At 41.7% G+C, this 20,962-nt stretch overlaps 1 protein-coding gene across 2 annotated transcripts in view; it reads right to left on the bottom strand.

Moving 5' to 3' along the window:
- Positions 1-20,962, bottom strand: part of MYO5B (myosin VB) — a 3,346,216-nt gene that overhangs the window by 1,205,285 nt on the left and 2,119,969 nt on the right. For both annotated transcript variants that reach the window (XM_044078265.1, XM_044078275.1), the window contains exon 12: positions 11,614-11,754. In XM_044078265.1, the coding sequence (XP_043934200.1) occupies positions 11,614-11,754 (141 nt within the window). The remainder of the gene's footprint in view (positions 1-11,613; positions 11,755-20,962) is intronic.

Raw genomic sequence — 20,962 nt, 5'->3', positions numbered from 1 at the left:
GCTTTTTAGAAGTCTTCGGTAGTAGAAATCTCTGGATCTGACCGACCGGCACTTGCGAACAGCTTCTGCTTCGGGCACCGCGCAGCAAGAAAGACTGAGGAAAATGGCGTCGGCTGATGCCTTTATAACCAATTCACAGCAGCTATGACATCGGGTGAAGTGCGACATCAGCCGAGGCCAGACCCAGACTTTGGAATCCGGCCGACCGAAGGGCTGCCTGAGGCAGGACAACCCATATGTTAGGACTGCAGATGCATCCTTGAAGGACATCACCACCACAGACTGTCTCATTTGCATTTATCATAGGTGTGGATACAGCCCACCACAGTTCTGTATGTCCTCTTGCAAATGCACTGTAGGAGATCTGTCTTTCAATTCAAAAAGATTACCACGAGGTGTACACCTCACGGTAACCTTTGTGAATTTGGCTGTGAATGTTACAGCTATTGTATTTGTAACTCATTTTACAATTTGTTCTTTCAAGTGGTAACTTTCTTGATACAAGTATTTATTTGAAGTTAAGTTACTTTTAGATGGTCTGATAAAGTCTGTTGACTACAGCACCCAATCTGCTTTTCTTTTAATATCAAATCGTCACCTTGACATCTGTTCCATTTTATTTTATTTAGGAAAAAAATACATGCTGGAGCTTTACTCCTATTTCATACAATGGAATTCATAGAGTCAACATGATTTTGTGTTTTCCTGTCATGATTCCAAACACACATGTTGGATTTCCTAGCAATCTACCATGGAATACTGGATTGAGAAACTTTACTCCTGTGTGCCATAAACTCAATTATCCATTTAGATTCAGCTAGCTCTGTTAATTGTTTAATGTCACCCCCTCTTTTGTTCAACTTCACATTCACTATCACTTTAAATTTGAAACTATGTGTAGGATGAGCTACCAAGTGTCTATATAATGCATTGCGTATATCCCCATTCCTAATCGAAGAGAGGTGCTGCAAGACCCTAACTTTAAACATACAGTTGGTCTTGCCTACATAAAAACTTGTGCAGGATTGACACTCTGCCAAATAGACCACGTCCGTGGTTCTGCATGTTGCTCTCCCGATCTGAAAGGAATGGGATAATTGAGTTTATGGCACACAGGAGCCCTGGGCTTAATGGAGTCATTCCTATGAGACCCGCCCTTAAGAACAGGCGGGTTTTTTATTGATTTTTACTGACTTCCTATTGGTCTGTACTTGTTTTAAAATGTTTGGTTTTGGGAGATGCTTTATCTGATGAAGGGCAGAGGCCCGAAAGCGCTCATCACTTGTATGTCTGTTTTTAATAAATAGAAGGAGTTCGTACTCGAGCAGTGTCCAGTCTTTTTGGTTTTTGGATATTTAAAAGGACTAAAACAAAAACTCTGTGATGAACTAGGCCATCCTTCCAACACTACAAGATGGTCCACAGCAGATGCTCTGTCTAAAACAATCATTACAAGATACTACAGCTGCTTGAGTTGTTCAGTCTGGAAAGCATTCCTGCAACCTACAACAAAGGTAAAGACTTTGCTGAAACACACTCGCAAAAATAAGTCTAGTTGATATCAATCAGCATTTTCTGTAGGTATACGTTGACACGTTAATAATGTTCAACAGTAGCTGCTTATGTGATACCCCTTGGATGTCATAGAAGTGGGGGGAGGGAATTCATTAACTCAATATTCGCAATATGGAATATAAGGGACAGCTGATCTCTCTGTGTTAAAACATGATCATCTAGAATCCTACATCACTCCTGGAAAATCTCCTACTTATGTGGTTATCTAGAGCACTCTCCAAGAACCCTCCAATGCCTTATGTTTTACTAAGATATACCCATTTTGTTCTGATTTCTTTGAAAAAATCTCTGCTTCTCATCATCTCAGTGCTACAACCCTCCCATTTCTTTCCACCTCTTCCTTTACTTCCATCCCTTATGCCACATCCCACCTAGGTCCATCAAAATCTTTATCAACTGCCATTCCGTCATGCCCACTGAAGACAATACCAAAAAATAACTGCATTTGTTTATATTCAACAACAGGTTTGACTTGCTGACATGCTTCTGACCACTATTTGCTGCTAAGAATATTAAGTTCACCAACTATTGCATCATGGCTAGAATTAATGAAAATGATCTTGCAGTGCTTGGTTTTTCATTTGAGTTCTGTGCTGGGATGTCTTCTGTCTGCACATCCTCCCTGTGTCCATACGGGTTTTGGCAGGCTCTCTGTTTTCTTCCCACACTGCAAAAACCTATGACACTGAACTGGCAATCCCCTAAACTACCTCGATTTGTGTGTGTGTGTGTGTGTGTGTGTGTGTGTGTGTGTGTGTGTGTGTGTGTGTGTGTGTGTGTGTGTGTGTGTATAATCCCGGAAATGAACTGTCTCTGGGATTAGTCTCTGCCTGCCTAGTGCCCATAGGCTCTAGCTTCCCAACAGAACCTGAATAACACTAAGCAGGTAATCAGTAAATGGATACAGTAGAAGTGCACTACACCTTACTGTGACAATGCAGTTCTTACAAATCATAGCACCATCCTTGTAGTATGCATCAATACAATATAAGAGATTTATGCCTTCTACTACCAGAGAACCACTACCGCATACTGGAAAGTTAATGAACATTCTCCTAAGCTACAGAGCACACACTGTGCTTTAGCTGGGCTGCATATCACATTTTACTGTTTACAGTATACCAGAATATCCCTAGCAAGGAATCAGCTCCCTGTACAGCAAGAAAAAATAAAAAAGATTTAAGCTGTGGCTTGTACTCAAGTTTGAATGAGATTATAGCACCACAGCTCAGTTCATGCCCATGTTGTTTGCCTTCTTTCCCATTCCTCCAAGCTGCTACATCTTTTTTGCTGTTATTCCCTGTATTTTGAAAGGCAGCACACTGATCCAGCAATATGCAAATGCGTAGCATAAACAACTGCTTTTATGACCTGCACCTGAACCTGAACAGCCAGGTTACACACAGTGTTCTGTGTTGCAGTTCAGTGCAATTAGCATGGCACGTCAAGTGCCATGATACAGTGATCCATATGTTGGAAGCAGGTGGTGGGTTATGCATTTTACACTTGGTAGTACAGTGCACAGTGCAAATGTAAAGCAGCTCAGCAGAAAAAACTGATTCATTACAAATGCTGCTTCACATTTCTTATTAAAATATTTTTAGGTATATTCTGTGCTGTATGCCATAAGAGCAGGGTAATGCAGTCATTAAATGTAACTTCTTGCAACTAACTTCTCGCAACTTATAACTTGTTGTGACTGTCTCCTTGCAACTTAATGTATATTAGTGGACTCTAATCTATAGAATATAGAAAAGTGAATATTAGGTGTTACTTCTTATAATGATTTCTTTCTTTCTTTCCACCTAAAACGTATTATGATATATTTCTCCCGGGATCCTCGCTGAAAAGGAAGTGGAAAGCTGGGTTAACCTGGTCAACAAAATAAAGATAACTAAAACATGCAACTCAATATTTAGCAATATCCTTTTCTTAATACCATACTAAAATGAGTATAGCATCCAGTTTGTCACTATCACCAAGCAGTATGTTTTAAACCTAGGGCACATGCTATTGTAATCTTACTCATGCTTTCCTTATGTCTAAGTTTCAGATTCTGGAATTCAAAATCGCACAGACAAGCAAAAAGCGGGAACGCAAATGTAAAAATATAATGTTACTGTAGACTACTGGAAAAAAGACTGACTAGATGGATTCTGTGTTAGGTGTCAGATGACAATTCTTTCATAGTGCCTGTTTTTGACATGTATGTGTTCTGGCAATCAGCTTACAAACTATTAAGTATGCTTACCTTCCTCTCTGATCAGAAGCTTGCTAAGGGTATGGAAAAAACATGCTACCTAAATGGAAAGAAAATCTCCCGTTTACCTAACTGGGCATGTATGACAATGAACATTCATAAAGAAGTGGTTTATGTCTGAGCTTCTGGAATTTTCCTTTATCCACACTAACACAATTCCATCTGTCCTATATATTAGCTAGCCATGTTCTGCGATTCCGCTGGGGATGGGGTCTTTAAACCAGCCCTCCTTCAAAGAAGTTTTAAACATTTCCTTGTACTGTCTTACCTTACTTCTGACCACTTCAGTCTCACCCTCCTATTGCAATTACTCCATTTGTTTATAAGCAACACATTCTTCTGGTGTTCTGTTGTTCCTATTATCTCCACCACCATAACTCTTGCAGTCTTCCCATTTATACAAATCCTCCTTACAGACTGATAGCTTACACTTCAGCTGATTGATTCCCTGCCCTCCCTATCAATTCTAACATGCCCTTTTTGATGGGGTGTTTAACTCCATGTAATGGGAATTAATAATGATGTCCCACTTCTGGAACTACTGGAAGATACATCTTTTGAATGCATTTCATGTTGTGCCACCTTTCTGTCTGGTCTCAACACAGGTATCTGCCTACCACATCCAGAGATCCTGTCTGTAGTTTGTCCCTTTTTCCTCAGATATGCTTATCTCTGGACTTAGCCCTCTCATTGGTCTCAAGCCTAGTATTTTGTCTGCCAAAGAAACGCTTCTAAAATGATAAATACTGTAACTCAGTGGCTTGTCTGATTTGTACAGTGTTTCAAGACTGAGAAAAGAAACCCGCTAGAACAAGCACACATTATGAAAAAAATAACTGCAATTTGATAAGGACAGGAGCACTTGTTATGAGAAGGTTATTATACTTGTAACACTCTTCAACATTAAAGCACTAGCCATAGTTGAGTCTATATTAGAACATCAAAGTTTCACAACTTCGAATGTTCTAATATCGACCCTTATTCAGCGAACGCTGAAAATAGTGAAGCTGCAGAAAACCAATTTTTTTCCTAGGGAAAGAATTTGGTTATCCGTTTTTGTCGCTTCACTATTTTCAGCATTGTGGTGGAAAGTTAAGGGTCGGGTTCAGGTAAATGTGTGATTGTGTGGACGTGAGGGTTAGGGCAGGTTAGGTGAGTTAGCGTTAGGGCGCGGGTCAGGTAAGTGTGCGATTGTGTGGACGTGAGGGTTAGGGCAGGTTAGGTGAGTTAGGGTTAGGGCGAGGGTGAGGTGAGTGTGCGATAGTGATGGACCTTAGGGTTAGGGTTTGGGTTAAGGTAAGTGTATAGTTATAAGTTCATAGGTAGGTACTAGGTTATCGGCCTTGGGGCCTATACAAGCCCAGCCACAAAGGTACCCTGGCTTTTGCCACCCAAGAAAATTATTTTCCTGTGCCACTGTCGAGCAGAGCCACATAGGTGATCCCCGGGGTGAATTTCCTATTTCCCATCCAATCATCAGATTTTTCTTGAAGAGTGCTAATGAGGAGCTTTGTTTGATATAGATAGGTAATTTATTCCAGAGTATGGGAAGTCTCTGGGACAGGAATCTATCCCTCTGGCATGTTCTGTTTATTGTGGTGACAAGGTTTAGGTCCCTAGAGCGTGTATCTCAGAGGGATTGGGATTTCTTTAAGTGGAGCATGTCCAACAGCTCTGCGTTTGACATAGCTTTGTATGTTAGGCAGAGATCACCTCTGAGTAGGCGATATGCAACGGAGTAAAGCTGGAGTTTTTTGAGACGGTTAGGGTAGGGCATCTGTTTGAGGCCGGTAATCCTCTTTGTGAGGTATTTCTACAGCCTTTCCAGTTGTTGGAGATGTCTTGTGAGGTACATACCAAAAGGGGTGTTGTACTCTATAATGGGTCTAATGAATGATGAGTAGTGGGGAACGATGACCTCTGTTTTTCTGGATGAGAAACCTTTTGTGATGAGGTGTGCCACATAGAAGGATTTCCTGACTACTGTGGTGATGTGATTATCAAAGGAGAGACTACTATCCACCTGTGTCCCAAAGTCTCTTATCACACTTTCAGTGTTAAGTATACTACCGCCTATGTTGTAGTTCATGGGTACAGAGTTTTTGCCAAAGGGGATGACAATGCACTTTCTGGCATTAAGCTTGAGGCCATGGCTTTGACACCAGGCATCTGTCTCAGTGAGGCCCTTTTGTAGGATGTCCACATCGTTAGGAGTTTTGATTATGGCTCCTAGTTTGCAGTCATCTGCGAACTTCATTAGCCAAAGATATTTTGTGTTAGCCTGTACTTCAGAGAAGTAGATACCAAACAGGAGAGGACCCAGGACTGAACCCTGTGGTACTCCACTTGTCACTGGTCTGAAGTCGGATTTGGAGTCTGCTACTTTCACAGTGTGGGTTCTGTCAGTGAGCCAGTTGGCAACCCATCTTGTGATATAGGGATATATACCTAGTTTAGTGAGTTTATCTATAATTCCAGAGTGGGGGATGGTGTCAAAAGCCTTGGCAAGATCTAGATAGGCTGTGTGAACCACCTTACCCTTATCTACGGCTTTGGTGACTGCTTCAAAGAACTCTATCAGGTTTAGGAGACATGATCTGCCTTTTATAAACCCAAACTGGGTGGGATCCAGAGTTTGGAGATTACCAATGTCTTTGTTTATAAGTTCCATGATGATACGTTCCATGGCCTTGCAGACCAGGCTCGTCAGGCTAATGGGGCAGTAGTTCCCGGGGTCCGTGGTGGCTCCCCCCTTGTGGAGTGGTATAACCGTTGCTGTGCGCCATTCAGCGGACACAAAGCCTGAGGTGAGGCTATGACTGAACATGGTACTTAGGTGGGGTGCCAGTTTGTTCTGTAGTTCATGTAGAATGCAGCATGGGATGTTGTCTGGTCCCATGGATGCTGTGTTCTTGGCTTTGGAGAGTGTGGTTTTTACCTGTGCAGCCGTGATTACGGGAACTTTGCATTCTTCCGGTATAGAGATGGCCTCTTTAGGGGGTGAGAGGGGGGTAAAGTTAGCACTGAACCTATCTGCCAGGATGTTGGCAATATCAGTTGGGTCTGTATATTTAGTGCCATTGTGCTGTAACTCAGAGCAGATCTGAGTGTTGCCATTCAGATTCTTGACATAGCTAAAGAATGCTTTGTGGTTGTCTTTAGAATCAGTGGCGATTTTGTTTTCGTAACTAGCTTTGGAGGATTTTATCAGGGATTGCAGCTTCTTACTGAGGCTGACCAGGGAGCTCCTCCACTCGTGGGATTTTACTCTCTTTTGCAAGAGTTTCTTCCTTCTGTTGTACAGTTTGTTTATGGCAGGGGACCACCAGATTGGCTTCCTTTTTTTGGAGGATAGCATCTTGGTTCTGTTTGGGATAGCATGATCCATGCACTCATGTAAGTGCTTATAAAGTGCAATTGTGTAGGATACAGTAGTCGTAACTGTATTGTCCATCTGCATGGGTGTCATGAAGTTCACCATTTCTGTCTTAAGAAGCATGAAGTTGGCTTTGGAGAAATTTTCTATTATGGTTTCCTTAATGGGGGGTGGAGGCAGGATGTGGATATCTAGGGTAATTAGCTTATGGTCAGATCGGACCAATGAGGCAGTGACTTCAGGTGTGGAACACCGGTCACTCATATTGGTAATGACTAGATCTAGGATTTTGTTGCCCCTGGTGGGGATGTGGATAAGCTGATCCAGGGCATTGGAGTTTATGAATTCCAGAAAGCGTTGAGCAAAGGAGTTGGTACATGAGTAGTTTTCACAGTCAATGGTGGGGTAGTTGAAATCGCTGTTTGGTTGAACCCTAATATTTTCCAGTACATCAAGAAAAGAGGAGTGGGAATCCTGGGGCATGGTAGGTGATATGTAGCAAGCTACAACTTGGATTGCAGTTTTGCCCAGAGTTAGTTGCACTTGGATAACCTCGGCTGCATTATGCTGAGCAACTAGCCTGGAGATGTGGATATCCTTAATGAATATGGATACACCTCCGCCTTTGGTGTTCCGGTCCAGGTTACATGGCCGAAAAGTGTGGTATGAGTTACAGCCTGGTAGTGCAGGGGTGCCCTCTGGAGCCTTGAACCAGGTCTCAGTCACTGCACAGATATCAATGTTCTCCATTTTAAGGAGTGCCTCGAGTGAGTGCATTTTGAGATTTAGACTTCTGGCATTGAGTAGCATCACCCTCAGTTTTTGCTTGCCTATTCCTGTTACGGTGGTGAATTTGTCATTTGAACCTTGCAAGACCCTTAGCCAGTATCCAGAATCCCAGGGGTGACAGGTGCAGGCCATCTCTGGCAAAGCATCGTGGTCTGTCGACCATGTCATCCCAGGCAGATAGATACTGGATCCCTATAGAATGGCACCAGAAGCTTAGCCAATTGTTGAAGTCATTCATTTTGTCCTTGTACTGCAGCATCATTCTGGGTGATGGCAGAATGCTACTCAGGGCTAGGGTCATACCTGCCTGTGCTACAAGATCGGAGAGCTCTTCCATGTGTCTTTTCATGTAGTCCAGGGAGGTACATCTCACGTCGTTCACACCAGCATGGACAATGACAGAGTCATATTTGTACTTGTTGTGGAGTGACCTGAGTGCGTGGGTTATGTGGCGGATCCTGGCATCTGACAGGCAGCTGACAGTAACCTTCTTCTTGTTTAGCCTGGTGAGTGGGACATCAGTGTGCCTGACTATAGAGTCGCCTATGACTAATGTGTTGGGTACGTTGTTTTGCCTTATTGGTTGTGACTGAGTGGCACACTGAGTCTGCGGGCTATGTGTCATTTGGGTTGTGTTGGGGGGTGGAGGTTGCTTGCATTTCTGCTTTGGAGGTCTCTGTTGCTTGAGCAGATTATTATTGAGAGCCTCCGTGAATGTTTTTGTATTTCTATGTGTGGATTTTGGTAGTGTAGATTTAGTGAGACTATGTGATGAGTGTCGTGTGGTGCAAGTGTTTACCTTCTCCTCTTGACTGTCAAGTTCAGTCTTGATTGGAGAGAGCTTTACCTCCAGTTTGGCTAGATAAGTGCATCTCTCACAGGTTGTAGTGTTGGGTGGTAGGAGGAGAGCGTTGTCTGTGTACATGAGGCAATTTCTACATTGCCCCAAGATGCCCAGATTCATCAGATAGACAGGAGAGAAAACTGGGAGCTGACCCTTGGACATGCCTGAATAAAAAAACTATTTTCCTCTACATAAGTGAGGAAAGTGAGTACAAGAGCTGTTTTTCTCTAAGCAAGTGAGTAAAGTAAGTACCAAAACTGTTTTCCTCTAGGTAATGAGGAAGGTTGAGTGCTGTAGTAATTAGTAGGTTATTTAGTGCTTACAAGCTCTGAACAAGTGCTGATCAAGAATAAGCAAATTCAAGTGCTAAAAGTAAGAATCTCTATCTGGACTAAACTAATTACAGGAAAGGGGGGAAACAACTGCAAATGCGGGCTTTTAAATCAGAAAGTTGAGAGAGATGGAAAAACTGCCCAAACAGCCAATAACTACAATTTCTGGGGCAGACCACTTCTTATGTGGTAGATAGGTTACCTAGTGCTTACCACTCCCGCTGATAAGCTAGAAGGCTTCACTTCAACACAGAAATCTTGGGGGGAGGGGATCAGAAGCTTACATACAGTCCTGGATACAGCAAATCTGTATCTGGACTACACTAGTTACAGGAAAGGTATTTTTTTATACAGAAAAGTAGCTAAAACAGCAGTCAAAACAATTCAAATACAGTGCAAGCTAGCACACTTGAGTATGTAGCAATGTTAGACCAAACAGTTTAAAAATGCAATTAAATTAAAAATGACTAAAAACAATGCAGAATGAGTCTATTAGGTAGAATGAGGTAAAGAGATGGGACAGGGGGGAGTGTCCCAGATCAAATCTACAGTGGGGGAGGGCAACTGCAAAACCTCCAGATTTAAACAACAACACAGGAATAGGAAGGGTGGGTATGGGAAAACCAACACCTTCAGCAGAGATCTGAAAAACTATACAGTGAAGCAAAATAACAGTGCACAACTCTGAAGTCAGCCAGCAATGACATAAAATTAGTCAAACAACAATTACCAGTACACAACTCTGAAGTGCCAGAAAAATATACTCAGCTCTGTATATCTCCAGATAGTTTGAAGAGCACTCTTTCAGGACAGAGGAAGGCTCCAACAGACTTGTTTACTAAGAGGGTCTAATTTTATGCAAGTAATCCTTGAGATGGTCAGATAACACACAGGATGCAAAACCAGTTATACCAACTTAAGACACAGAGAAATAGGGGGAGGAGGGAAAAACACCTTCAGCAGAGATCTGAAAAACTATACAGTGAAGCAAAAATAACAGTGCACAACTCTGACATCAGCTAGCAATGATATAAAATTAGTCAAACAACAATTACCAGTACACAACTCTGAAGTGCCAGAAAAATATTTTCAGCTCTGTATATCTCCAGATAGTTTGAAGAGCACTCTTTCAGGACACAGGAAGGCTCCAACAATGATATGCAGACTTTTTTACTAAGAGGGTCTAATTTTATGCAAGTTATTCTTGAGATGGTCAGATAACACACAGGATGCAAAACCAGTTATACCAACTTATGACACAGAGAAATAGGGGAGGGGGGAAAACACCTTCAGCAGAGATCTGTAAAACTATACAGTGAAGCAAAAATAACAGTGCACAACTCTGACGTCAGCCAGCAATGATATAAAATTAGTCAAACAACAATTACCAGTACACAACTCTGAAGTGCCAGAAAAATATACTTGGCTCTGTATATCTCCAGATAGTTTGAAGAGCACTCTTTCAGGACACAGGAAGGCTCCAACAATGATAGTTAGTGGTGTATGTACAGTTTAGTGTAGGGTTATACGTAAGATTTTAGGTGTATGTGTGTGGATTGCTGTTTGTTTGGTGTACTTGTGTTGTGTGTATGTGTTTCGGAACAGCAAATTATTTCCCTAGGAAAAAATTTGCTGTTCTGTATGTTCGATGTTGTCAGCGTTCGCTGAATAGGGGTTGATGTTAGAACATTCGAAGTTGTGAAACTTCAATGTTCTAATATAGACTCTCATATTTCATATTTCTTCCGGAAAAAAACTCAGCATAGTTTGAAAGTTATGTACTACATTGTGAATAGTGACTTGTCATTCCTGTGATAGGACTGATGGCTACTATATGTGATTGGAAAACAAAATCCATGTTTTGAAGCAATCAGGAAAAAGAACTGAAGATGATACCCAGCACTGCTATTTTCATGAAAGGTTCACACCAGCTTATGTCAGCTGCAGTTTTAGTGTGAGATATTCATTGTATATATCTCATGGGAATAATAACTTTCAATGAATTCAGGCCAAATCACAACAATGCTAGTGAGATCTTCATGTGTTCCCAGTTTCTTCCCCCCACCCACAAGGAAAGGTGTAAACATGTATCAGATAAACAGCTATACATAAACCTACATAATTAATTGCAAACACAGAAAATAACGTCTAAATGTTTAATTGTAAATATAGAAGATAACATAAACCTAAGTGATAAATTGTAAGTACATAAAATGTCTGTGAGTTTGTAAACACTTTGGGCAAAGTACAGTGATAACAGATAAGATGCAGATTCAAAGACTACTTTTGAAGACTTATAACTGGAGCATGGACAGTTGAATAAGCCATACCAAAATAAACATGCCCAGCTGAATACAGAAGATAGACATATACCTATCTATTATACAGAGAGTACGATGACGCTTATAGTAGTGGCGTTTAACAAATGTAGCCTCACCTTACATTCTTCGTCCAGCAGGTCTAAGATCCCCAGCTTAGCTTCTATGAGGTCAATACAAGGCTGATTGTCATAGAAGTCAATAAGTGTCCATGGGATTTGCTCTTTCATATACTCCTCCTGCTCCAGCTTGAAGACATGCTAGAAAATGATTGAACAGTGTGTAAGTTTAACCCGCATTTGTTTATCACCCACCTTAAGCACAGCCTAATGATCTACGGTTATAAATAGCACCACAATCTGTTTAGCAATGCAAACACTAGTTCTGCTAAAGAAACACATTACTTCTGTTAAATGGAATTGCCACTGAATTTTACTGTAGTTGTATACAAACTGTCTGATCCATCCACAGGCATTCTAAATCTTGTGCAAGAGCAACTACATAAATCAGTAAACATCTTCATCCTTCACAATCATTAAAGCATGTCATATTTAAGAATACTGTGACACTGCCCTTCTGGAACATCACCTAATCTCAGAATCTCATGACAGCAGAGCGACCACTTACAAGAATCTACATCCTGAGGAAAAAGCACATTCTCAGTCAGAGCAAAGTGCTTAGTGTTTGTATCTGACGTCTGGTCTATAAGCTGTGCTGCCTTAGTTCTAGTGGAGAGATATATTAGTTGCTTGATGTATTGACACAGTATAGTACTGCCAAACTCACAAACTATCTCCTGCTGCTCACTCAAGTAATGTGACCTTATCATCCTTATGCATACAAGGGGCTGCCTACAAGGCCCTACATCTGACACAAGCTCACTTAAATGGGAAATGTAAGCACTAATTGCTTCCTGCCTAATCCTCTTTAAACTTGACACACAAAATGCTACAATCACCTGAGTAGTAAAGAGAAACAAATTAATTTAGTTATTTTAGTCTACATTACTATAATTGTCACCTCACAGTAAGATGTTGTCCTGTTCCATTTTCAGCTAGAGCGTCTTCTGTGTGGAGACATGCGTGAATGGGCGTACCTTCGTTGAAGGTTGTGCATCAGAGCTGGCAACTTGGCACGTAAAAATGTACTGCCAATCATTAGCGGACCGGAGTTCCGCTGTGGCAAGCCCTTACCAGGAAAAGCCGAAAAACACAAGTCTACATTACTATAATTCTGCAGTACATCACTGAAGCAAGAGATAAAATGGTCAGGTAAACTGTAAACATATTTTATTTTTATGTTGCTATTGTTTACCAGAAAAGTCTAACTGGGTTAAGCAAACCCCTTTTCGGTACTTACGTATTATCACAACCAGATTTTCACGGTTGCGGTAATACGTTTGTTTGCCTAAAAACGGATAGTGGAAGTTATGTTAAGGTTGATGTTTTCAGTGGGTATGACTTAGTCTGTCCTTAAATTTGGCAAGGTAAATCAACGTGGAGATCTGAATCTTGGACTGCGTACTGTAAAGTTGGTTACACTGCCGTTGTGCCACAGGAAATGAAAGTCAGACCCTGGGAAAATGTTTGGTTGAACTTCTGCTGTCCTGCAACATGAATTACTCATAAGTTGTACAATGCTTTCTTCAAAGAATAAGGCACGGAGACCTGCAAATCTTTTTTTTTTGGTAAATTATTGGATTTATTGTTTACAAACTGTTGAATAGAATTGAAGTTAAAGAGAATAAGTAAGGGAATATGTATGTGCACACTTTATAAAAGTACTTGTACAACGGAGGCTGTTCTGTTAAGCGGTAGTCCGATAATAATTTTTTTGCAGTCGTTGCCAATAATGGTTTATTTTTTGTATTCAGATGGTGTTATCCTTGTGGATACTACTTACTGTTGGACTGTTTAGTGGATGTTTTACGGCAGCATACTTGTGGATTGCTCAGTCGCTGGTTTACTGTTTGGAATGCGCCTAACAAATAACAGGACTTGGAAATGTGGTATGAGTGACTTGATTTTGGGAATGGCATACCTTCAAAGAAATACTCATTTTTCAAATATTACACTGTTATTCTTACCTAAACAAAGTATTTGCCTTTAAAGATAACATTCCCTGTGTGATTCAGCATACATTTCTAGTTTAAATTACCCATGGGAAAGAAAGCGGTATTATCACAAAAATCTGGTTGCGATAATACGCAAGTACCCTCTTTTCAGCAGAGATCCAGGAAGAAAATCTCTAGACATTCAAGAAACAACTATTTTTACACAGAGTGTAACAAAATTTAAACCAGTTGTTTAACATTTACAAGGAAACAACATATGTACAAAGGGTCAGTTATCTTTCATATAATGTAATTCGGAAAGTACAATGTTGCATTTTGTTCTATACACACACATACCTATATATATATATATATATATATATATATATATATATATATATATATACACACACACACAGATATATATATATATATATATATATATGTATGTATATATATATATATATATATATATATATATATATATATATATTGGCCCTAGGGCCTATATAAGTCTAGCCAAAAATTTTCCTGTGCTCCTGTCAAACAGAGCCACAGAAGTGATCCCCGGGGAGAATTTCCTATTTCTCATCCAGTCATCAAGATTTTTCTTGAAGAGTGCTAACGAGGAGCTCTGTTTGACATAGATAGGTAGTTTGTTCCAGAGTATGGGAAGTCCCTGGGACAGGGATCTATCCCTCCAGCATGTTCTGTTTATTGTGGTGACAAGGTTTAGGTCCCTACAGCGTGTAGCTCAGAGGGAATGGGATTTCTATAAGTGGAGCATGTCCAACAGCTCTGGGTTTGACATAGCTTTGTATGATTGGCAGAGATCGCCTCTGAGTAGGCGATATGTGACAGAGTAAAGCTGGAGTTTTTTGAGGCCAGTAATCCTCTGTGAGGTAATTCTGTCTTGTGAGGTACATACCAAAAGGAGCATTGTGCTCTATAATGGTTCTAATGAGTGATGAGTAGAGGGGAAGAATTACCTCTTTTTTTCTAGATGAGAAACCTTTTTAGTGATGAGGTGTGCCATGTAGAAGGATTTCCTGACCACTGTGGCAATGTGATTATCAAAGGAAAGACTACTGTCCACCTGTGTCCCAAGGTCTCTTATCACACTTTCAGTGTTAAGTAGACTACCACCTATGTGGTAGTTCATGGGTACAGAGTTTTTACCAAAGGGGATGACAATGCACTTTTTGGCATTGAGCTTGAGGTCATGGCTTTGACACCAGGCATCTGTCTCCGTGAGGCCCTTTTGTAGGATGTCCACATCGTTAGGAGTTTCAATTACGGCTCCTAGCTTGCAGTCATCTGTGAACTTAGTTAGCCAAAGACCTTCTGTGTTAGCCTGTACTTCAGATAAGTAGATACCAAACAGGAGAGGACCCAGGAATGAACCCTGTGGTACTCCACTTGTCACTGGTCTGAAGTCGGATTTGGAGTCTACTACTTTCACAGTGTGGGTTCTGCAGTGAGCCAGTTGGCAACCCATCTTGTGACATAGGGATTTATACCTAGTTTAGTAAATTTATCTATACTTCCAGAGTGGGGGATGGTGTTGAAAGCCTTGGTGAGATCTAGATAGGCTGTGTGAAGCACCCTACCCTCATCTATGGCTTTGGTGACTGCTTCAAAGAAGTCTATCAGGTTTAGGAGACATGATCTGCCTTTTACAAACCCGCACTGTGTGGGGTCCAGAGTTGGGAGATTACCAATGTCTTTGTTTACGAGTTCCATGATGATACGTTCCATGGCCTTGCAGATAAGGCTCATCAGGATAATGGGGTGGTAGTTCCCAGGAACTTAATAGAAACCACTATAGTGAAGGCTGCAAGGACCCCAGGGATATTCAAATGTGAAAACTGTAACTACTGTGGATCCATTGCAACTGGACATTTTTCTATAGGTAACCACAAGTATTCCATCACAGGTTGGTACAACTGTAACACTAAAATGGTGGTATACCTAGCTCAGTGCATTCTCTGTCCTGTTTTCTACACAGGGAAAACACATAAAAAGTTAAAAGAAAGAATCTATGAACACCTGTACACTATTAGGAGGGGGAAAACAGAGAATGCACTAGCTAGGCACATAGAAAATTCACCTAACCATAAATTAAAGTTTAGAGTTACAGACCAGATTAGTGAAAATGTACATGAAGGACCAGCGTCACTACTTTTAGAGCAACTTGAGTTGTTATGGCAACTTCGATTAAATGCTAATCAGTTCCCAGGAATAAATGAAACATGCACTATTCTCCCATACTTAAAATTAAAAAGTATGTGGAGATAATTTACCTAAATTAAGTGATGAGTTTAAGGGTTAGTCCCACACCTAAAGTATTTATTTATTTACAGTGGTTAAATATTAACCATGGTTTTATTTTAACATGCTTTATATTTTTTATTTTTAATACCCCAGGTATAAATAAATTTACTGTTGATTGAGCAGTGAAGGATGAAGGTTTTTTACTTAGGGGGAGACTGCATTATATTGTTCTTTAGTCAGGGCTTTTAACTCTGTATTTTTAACTATGGTAGAACTTTTATCAAGTGATATGTTAATTGAACATTGTTGTTATTGTGTTGTGTCTTTTGGCTTTTCCGGTCCGCTAATGATTGCAGTAGATTTTTTACATGCCGAGTTGTCAGCCCTGACAAACAAGCTTCAAGGAAGGTACACCCATTCATGCATGTCTCCACACAGAAGAGGCTTTAGCTGAGAATCGAACAGGACAACGTCTTACTGTGAGGCGAGAACGCTACCGCAGCACCACCACCGCAGTTAATTGAACATTGTTAAGAGGTTTAAATGAGACATTGGTCACATGACTGGATTGTTGAAATATTTAAGAGTGTTTATGAAGTTGATTCTTTTATCCGATGAAGTCCACCCACTGTGCTGGATGAAAAGCGCTAAATAAATAGAGATTGTGGTGTTCTTACATAGGTTGCCTTTTTATGTTTATTCAGTTCCCGGGGTCTGTCGTGGCTCCCCCTTTGTGGAGTGGGATAACCATTGCAGTGCGCCATTCAATAGGCACAAAGCCTGAGGTGCCAGTTCATTCTATAGTTCATGTAGAATGCAGCCTGGGATGTTGTCAGGTCCCATGGTTGCTGTGTTCTTGGCTTTGGAGAGTGAGGTTGTTACCTGTGTATCCGTGATTACAGGAACTTTGCATTTTTCCGGTATAGAGATGGGCCCTTTAGGGGGTATGAGGGAGGTAAAGTTAGCACTGAACCTATCTGCCAGGATGTTGGCAATATCAGTTGGTTCTGTATATTTACTGCCATTGTGCTGTAACTCAGAGCAGATCTGAGTGTTGCCATTGACATTCTTGACATAGCTTTAGAATGCTTTGTGGTTGCCTTTAGAATCAGTGACAATTTTGTTTTCATAACTAGCTTTGGAGGATTTTATGAGGGATCTCAGCTTCTTACTGAGGCTGACCAGGGAGTTCCTCCAATCATGGGATTTTACTATTTTTTGCAACAGTTTCTTTCTTCTGTTGTATAGTTTGTTTTTGGCAGAAGACCACCAGATTGGCTTCCTTTTTTTGGAGGATCGCATCTTGGTTCTGTTAGGGATAGCACGATCCATGCACTCATGTAAGTGCTTATAAAGTGTATTTGTGTAGGATTCAGCAGTCGTACCTCTATTGTCCATCTGCATGGGTGTCATGAAGTTTGCCACTTCTGTCTTAAGATGCGTGAAGTTTGCTTAAGATAAATTTTTTACAGTTGTTTCCCTAATGGGGGTGGGGGCGAGATGTTGATGTCTACGGTGATTAACTTGTGGTCGGATCTGAACTACGAGGAATTGACCTCTGGTGTGGAACACTGGTCACCCATGTTGGTAATGACCAGGTCTAGGATATTGCTGCCCCTGGTGGGGGTGTAGATAAGTTGATCCAAGGCGTTGGAATTTATGAATTCCAGAAAACGTTGAGCAAAAGTGTTGGTACATGAGTAGTTTTCCCAGTTAATGGTGGGATAGTTGAAATCACCCATTATTAGGGTGTTGGGTTGTACCCTAATATTTTCCAGTGTATCAAGAAATGAGGAGTGAGAATCCTGGGGCATGGAGGGGGGTCTGTAGCAAGCTACAATTTGGATTGCGGTCTTGCCCAGAGTTAGATGCATTTGGATAATCTCGGATGCATTATGCTAAGCAACTAGCTTGGAGGTGTGGACATCCTTAATGAATATGGACATGCCTCTGCCTTTAGTGTTTCGGTCCTGGTTAGGTGGCCAAACGGTGTGGTATGAATTATAGCCTGGTAATGCAGGGGTGCTCTCTGGAGCTTTGAACCAGGTCTCTGTCACTGCACAGATGTCGATGTTCTCCATTTTAAGGAGTGCCTCAAATGAGTGCATTTTGAGGTTTAGACTTCTAGCATTGAGTAGCATTACCCTCAGATTTTGCTTGCTTGTAACTTTTACGGTGGTGAATTTGTCATTTGAACCTTGCCTAAAAAAGGCACTGTAGGGGTGGAAAGAATCTTTGCCAGTATCTGGAATCCCAAGGGTGACAGGTGCAGGCCATCTCATGCAAAGCATCGTGGTCTGTCAGTCATGTCATCCCAGCAGACAGATACTGGAGTCCCTTAAAATGACACCAGAAGCTTAGCCAATTGTTGAAGCCAATCATTTTGTCCTTGTACTGTGGTATCATTCTGGGTGATTGCAGGATGCTACTCAAGGATAGGGTTATACCTGTCTGGGCTACAAGATCGGAGAGCTCCTCCATGTTTCTTTTCATGTAGGCCAGGGAGGTACGTCTCAGGCTATTCACACCAACATGGACAATGACACAGTCATATTTATACTTGTTGTGGAGTGACCTGAGTGTGTGCATTATGTGGCAGATCCTGTCACCCAACAGGCAGCTGACAGTAACTTTCTCCTTGTTTAGCCTGGTGAGTGGAACATCAGTGTGCCTGACTACAGAGTCACCTATAACTAGAGTGTTGGGTATGTTATGCCTTATGGGCTGTAGTTGACTGGCACACTGAGTTTGTGGACTAAGTGTTATTTGGGTTGTGATGGGGTGGAGGTTGCTTGCATTTCTGCTTTGGAGGTCTCGGTTGTTTGGATAGATTTTGAGAGCCTCCGTGAATGTAGGTGTGTGTTTTGTTCTTCTATGTGTGTGTTTTGGTGGTGTAGGTTTTGATGGACTTTGTGATGAGTGTGGTGGGGTGCAAGTGTTTACCTTCTCCTCTTGACTGTCTAGTCCAGTCTTCGGTGAAGAGAGCTTTGCTTCCAGTTTGGCTATATAAGTGCATCTCACACAGGTTGTAGTGATGGGTGGTAGAAGGCAAAGGTTGTCTGTGTACATGAGGCAATTGCTGCATTGCCCCAAGATGCCCAGATTCATCAGATAGACAGGAGAAAACACCGGGAGCTGACCTTTAGACAGCTGTTTAATCATAGTCTTACCTCTGGATTTACCAGGGGTGGCGCACTGCAACTGTGGTCCCACTTCACAAAGGCGGTGCCTCCACCGACCCTGGAAATTACCGGCCCATTAGCTTGACAAGCCTTATCTGCAAAGCCATGGAGAGGATCATAATGGACCTCATAAATAAAGACATAGGGAATTTGCAGACTTTGGATCCATCCCAGTTTGGCTTTGTCAAAGGCAGATCATGCCTTCTAAACTTGGTTGACTTTTTCGAAACAGTCACCAAAGCCATTGATGAGGGAAAGGCAGTCCATACAGCCTACCTCGATCTGGCGAAGGCCTTGATACAATACCCCACTCGGGTATCATTGAAAAACTCATCAGCTTAAATGTTAACCCATACATTACAAGATGGGTTGCAAACTGGCTGAGTGGCAGAACCCACAGGGTCAGAGTTGCTGGCGCCATGTCAGACTCAAAGCCTGTCACAAGTGGTGTACCACAGGGCTCAGTCCTGGGCCCACTCTTGTTTGGCATCTACTTTGTACAAGCAAACACAGGAGGGTTATGGCTGACAAAGTTTGCAGATGACTGCAAACTGGCCATAGTAGAAAACACATCTGACACAGATATCCTTCAGAAGGGTCTCACAGAAACGGATAACTGGTGCCAGAGCCATGGCCTAAAGTTAAATGCCAAAATGCATAGTCATACCCTTCGGGAAAAACAAGGTTACCCCTAGCTACCAAATAGGTGGCAATCCACTGAGCATAGAAGAAGTTATCAGGGACCTGGGGACCCAGGTTGATAGTAGTCTGTCATTCGACACCCATGTAGCTAAAGTAGTTAGGAAGACCTTCTACATTGCCCACCTTATCATGAAGGGATTCTCATCTAGATCAAGGGAGGTCATAGTCTCCTATACTCATCACTCATCAGACCAATGATTGAGTACAATGCCCCATTCGGAATGTATCTGACCCGACACTTGCAGCAGCTGGAGAGGCCACAAAGTTCCTCACCAAAAGGATAAAGGGTCTCAAACATCTGTCCTATGCTGCCCGACTGAAAGAACTCCAGCTCTATTCAGGCTCAGAGGTGACCTTTGCCTAACATACAAGGCCATGTCAAACCCAGATTTGATGAATATGCTTCACCTCAAAAATCTAGATCCATCAGAGCCACAAGGGAGACTTAAACCTCGACACGGCTATTAATAGGACGGAGGGATAGATTCATCACCCAAAGACTCCCTATGCTGTGGAATAAAATCCCGGTATATGTGAGGCAGAGCACCTCGCTGGCCTTGTTCAAGAGAAATCTTGACCAATGGATGGGAGATCGCAGATATACCCCAGGGATTACCTCAGTGTCACTGCTCAACAGAGGCACAGCAAAATAATGGGTATAGTTCCCCATACTAAAGGGGTGGCGTAAGCCACAAAACTATGGGCTAGGCTTGTAAATGCCCTCGGGCAGATAGCCTAGTATGAACCTATGAACCTATGAACCTATGGATAGGTGCTTATTTATTAAGTACTAAAAACTGTTTTCCTCTAGACAAGTGAGGAAAGTTGAGTGCTGTAAGTAATTTGTAGCTTATTTAGTGCTTACAACGAGTTCTGAACAAGTGCTGAGCTCAAAGAAACAGATCTGAGTGCTAAAACTAAAAAGCTGGCTAGATGTAAGGGAAAATTTGAAGAGCAGACTTTATGGCGCTGGGAACAGTTTAACCCTAGTTAGGTTCATAGGTTCATAGATTAGTACTAAGCTAACTGCTCTTGCGAGCCATTTTAAGCCTAGCCAATTATCCCTGGTGAGACTCAAACCCTGCACCTTGTGCTTGCAAGGCAAACACCTTAACCATTAGGCCACCCTGCCAAGTGGGGGGGTGCTCAGTAGCTTACAAACAGTATTGGATACAGCAAATCTGAATCTGGACTAGACTTGTTACAGGAAAGGGGGGATACAAGCTTAGAATTTTTTTCAGTAAAGTGGAAATGGAG

Source organism: Protopterus annectens, chromosome 1.part1 (assembly GCF_019279795.1).
Source record: "Protopterus annectens isolate FY-2018-M chromosome 1.part1, PAN1.0, whole genome shotgun sequence".
Lineage (NCBI taxonomy): Eukaryota > Metazoa > Chordata > Ceratodontiformes > Protopteridae > Protopterus > Protopterus annectens.
Note: the sequence above shows the minus strand (reverse complement) of the source record. Positions and strands in the feature narration are given on the sequence as shown.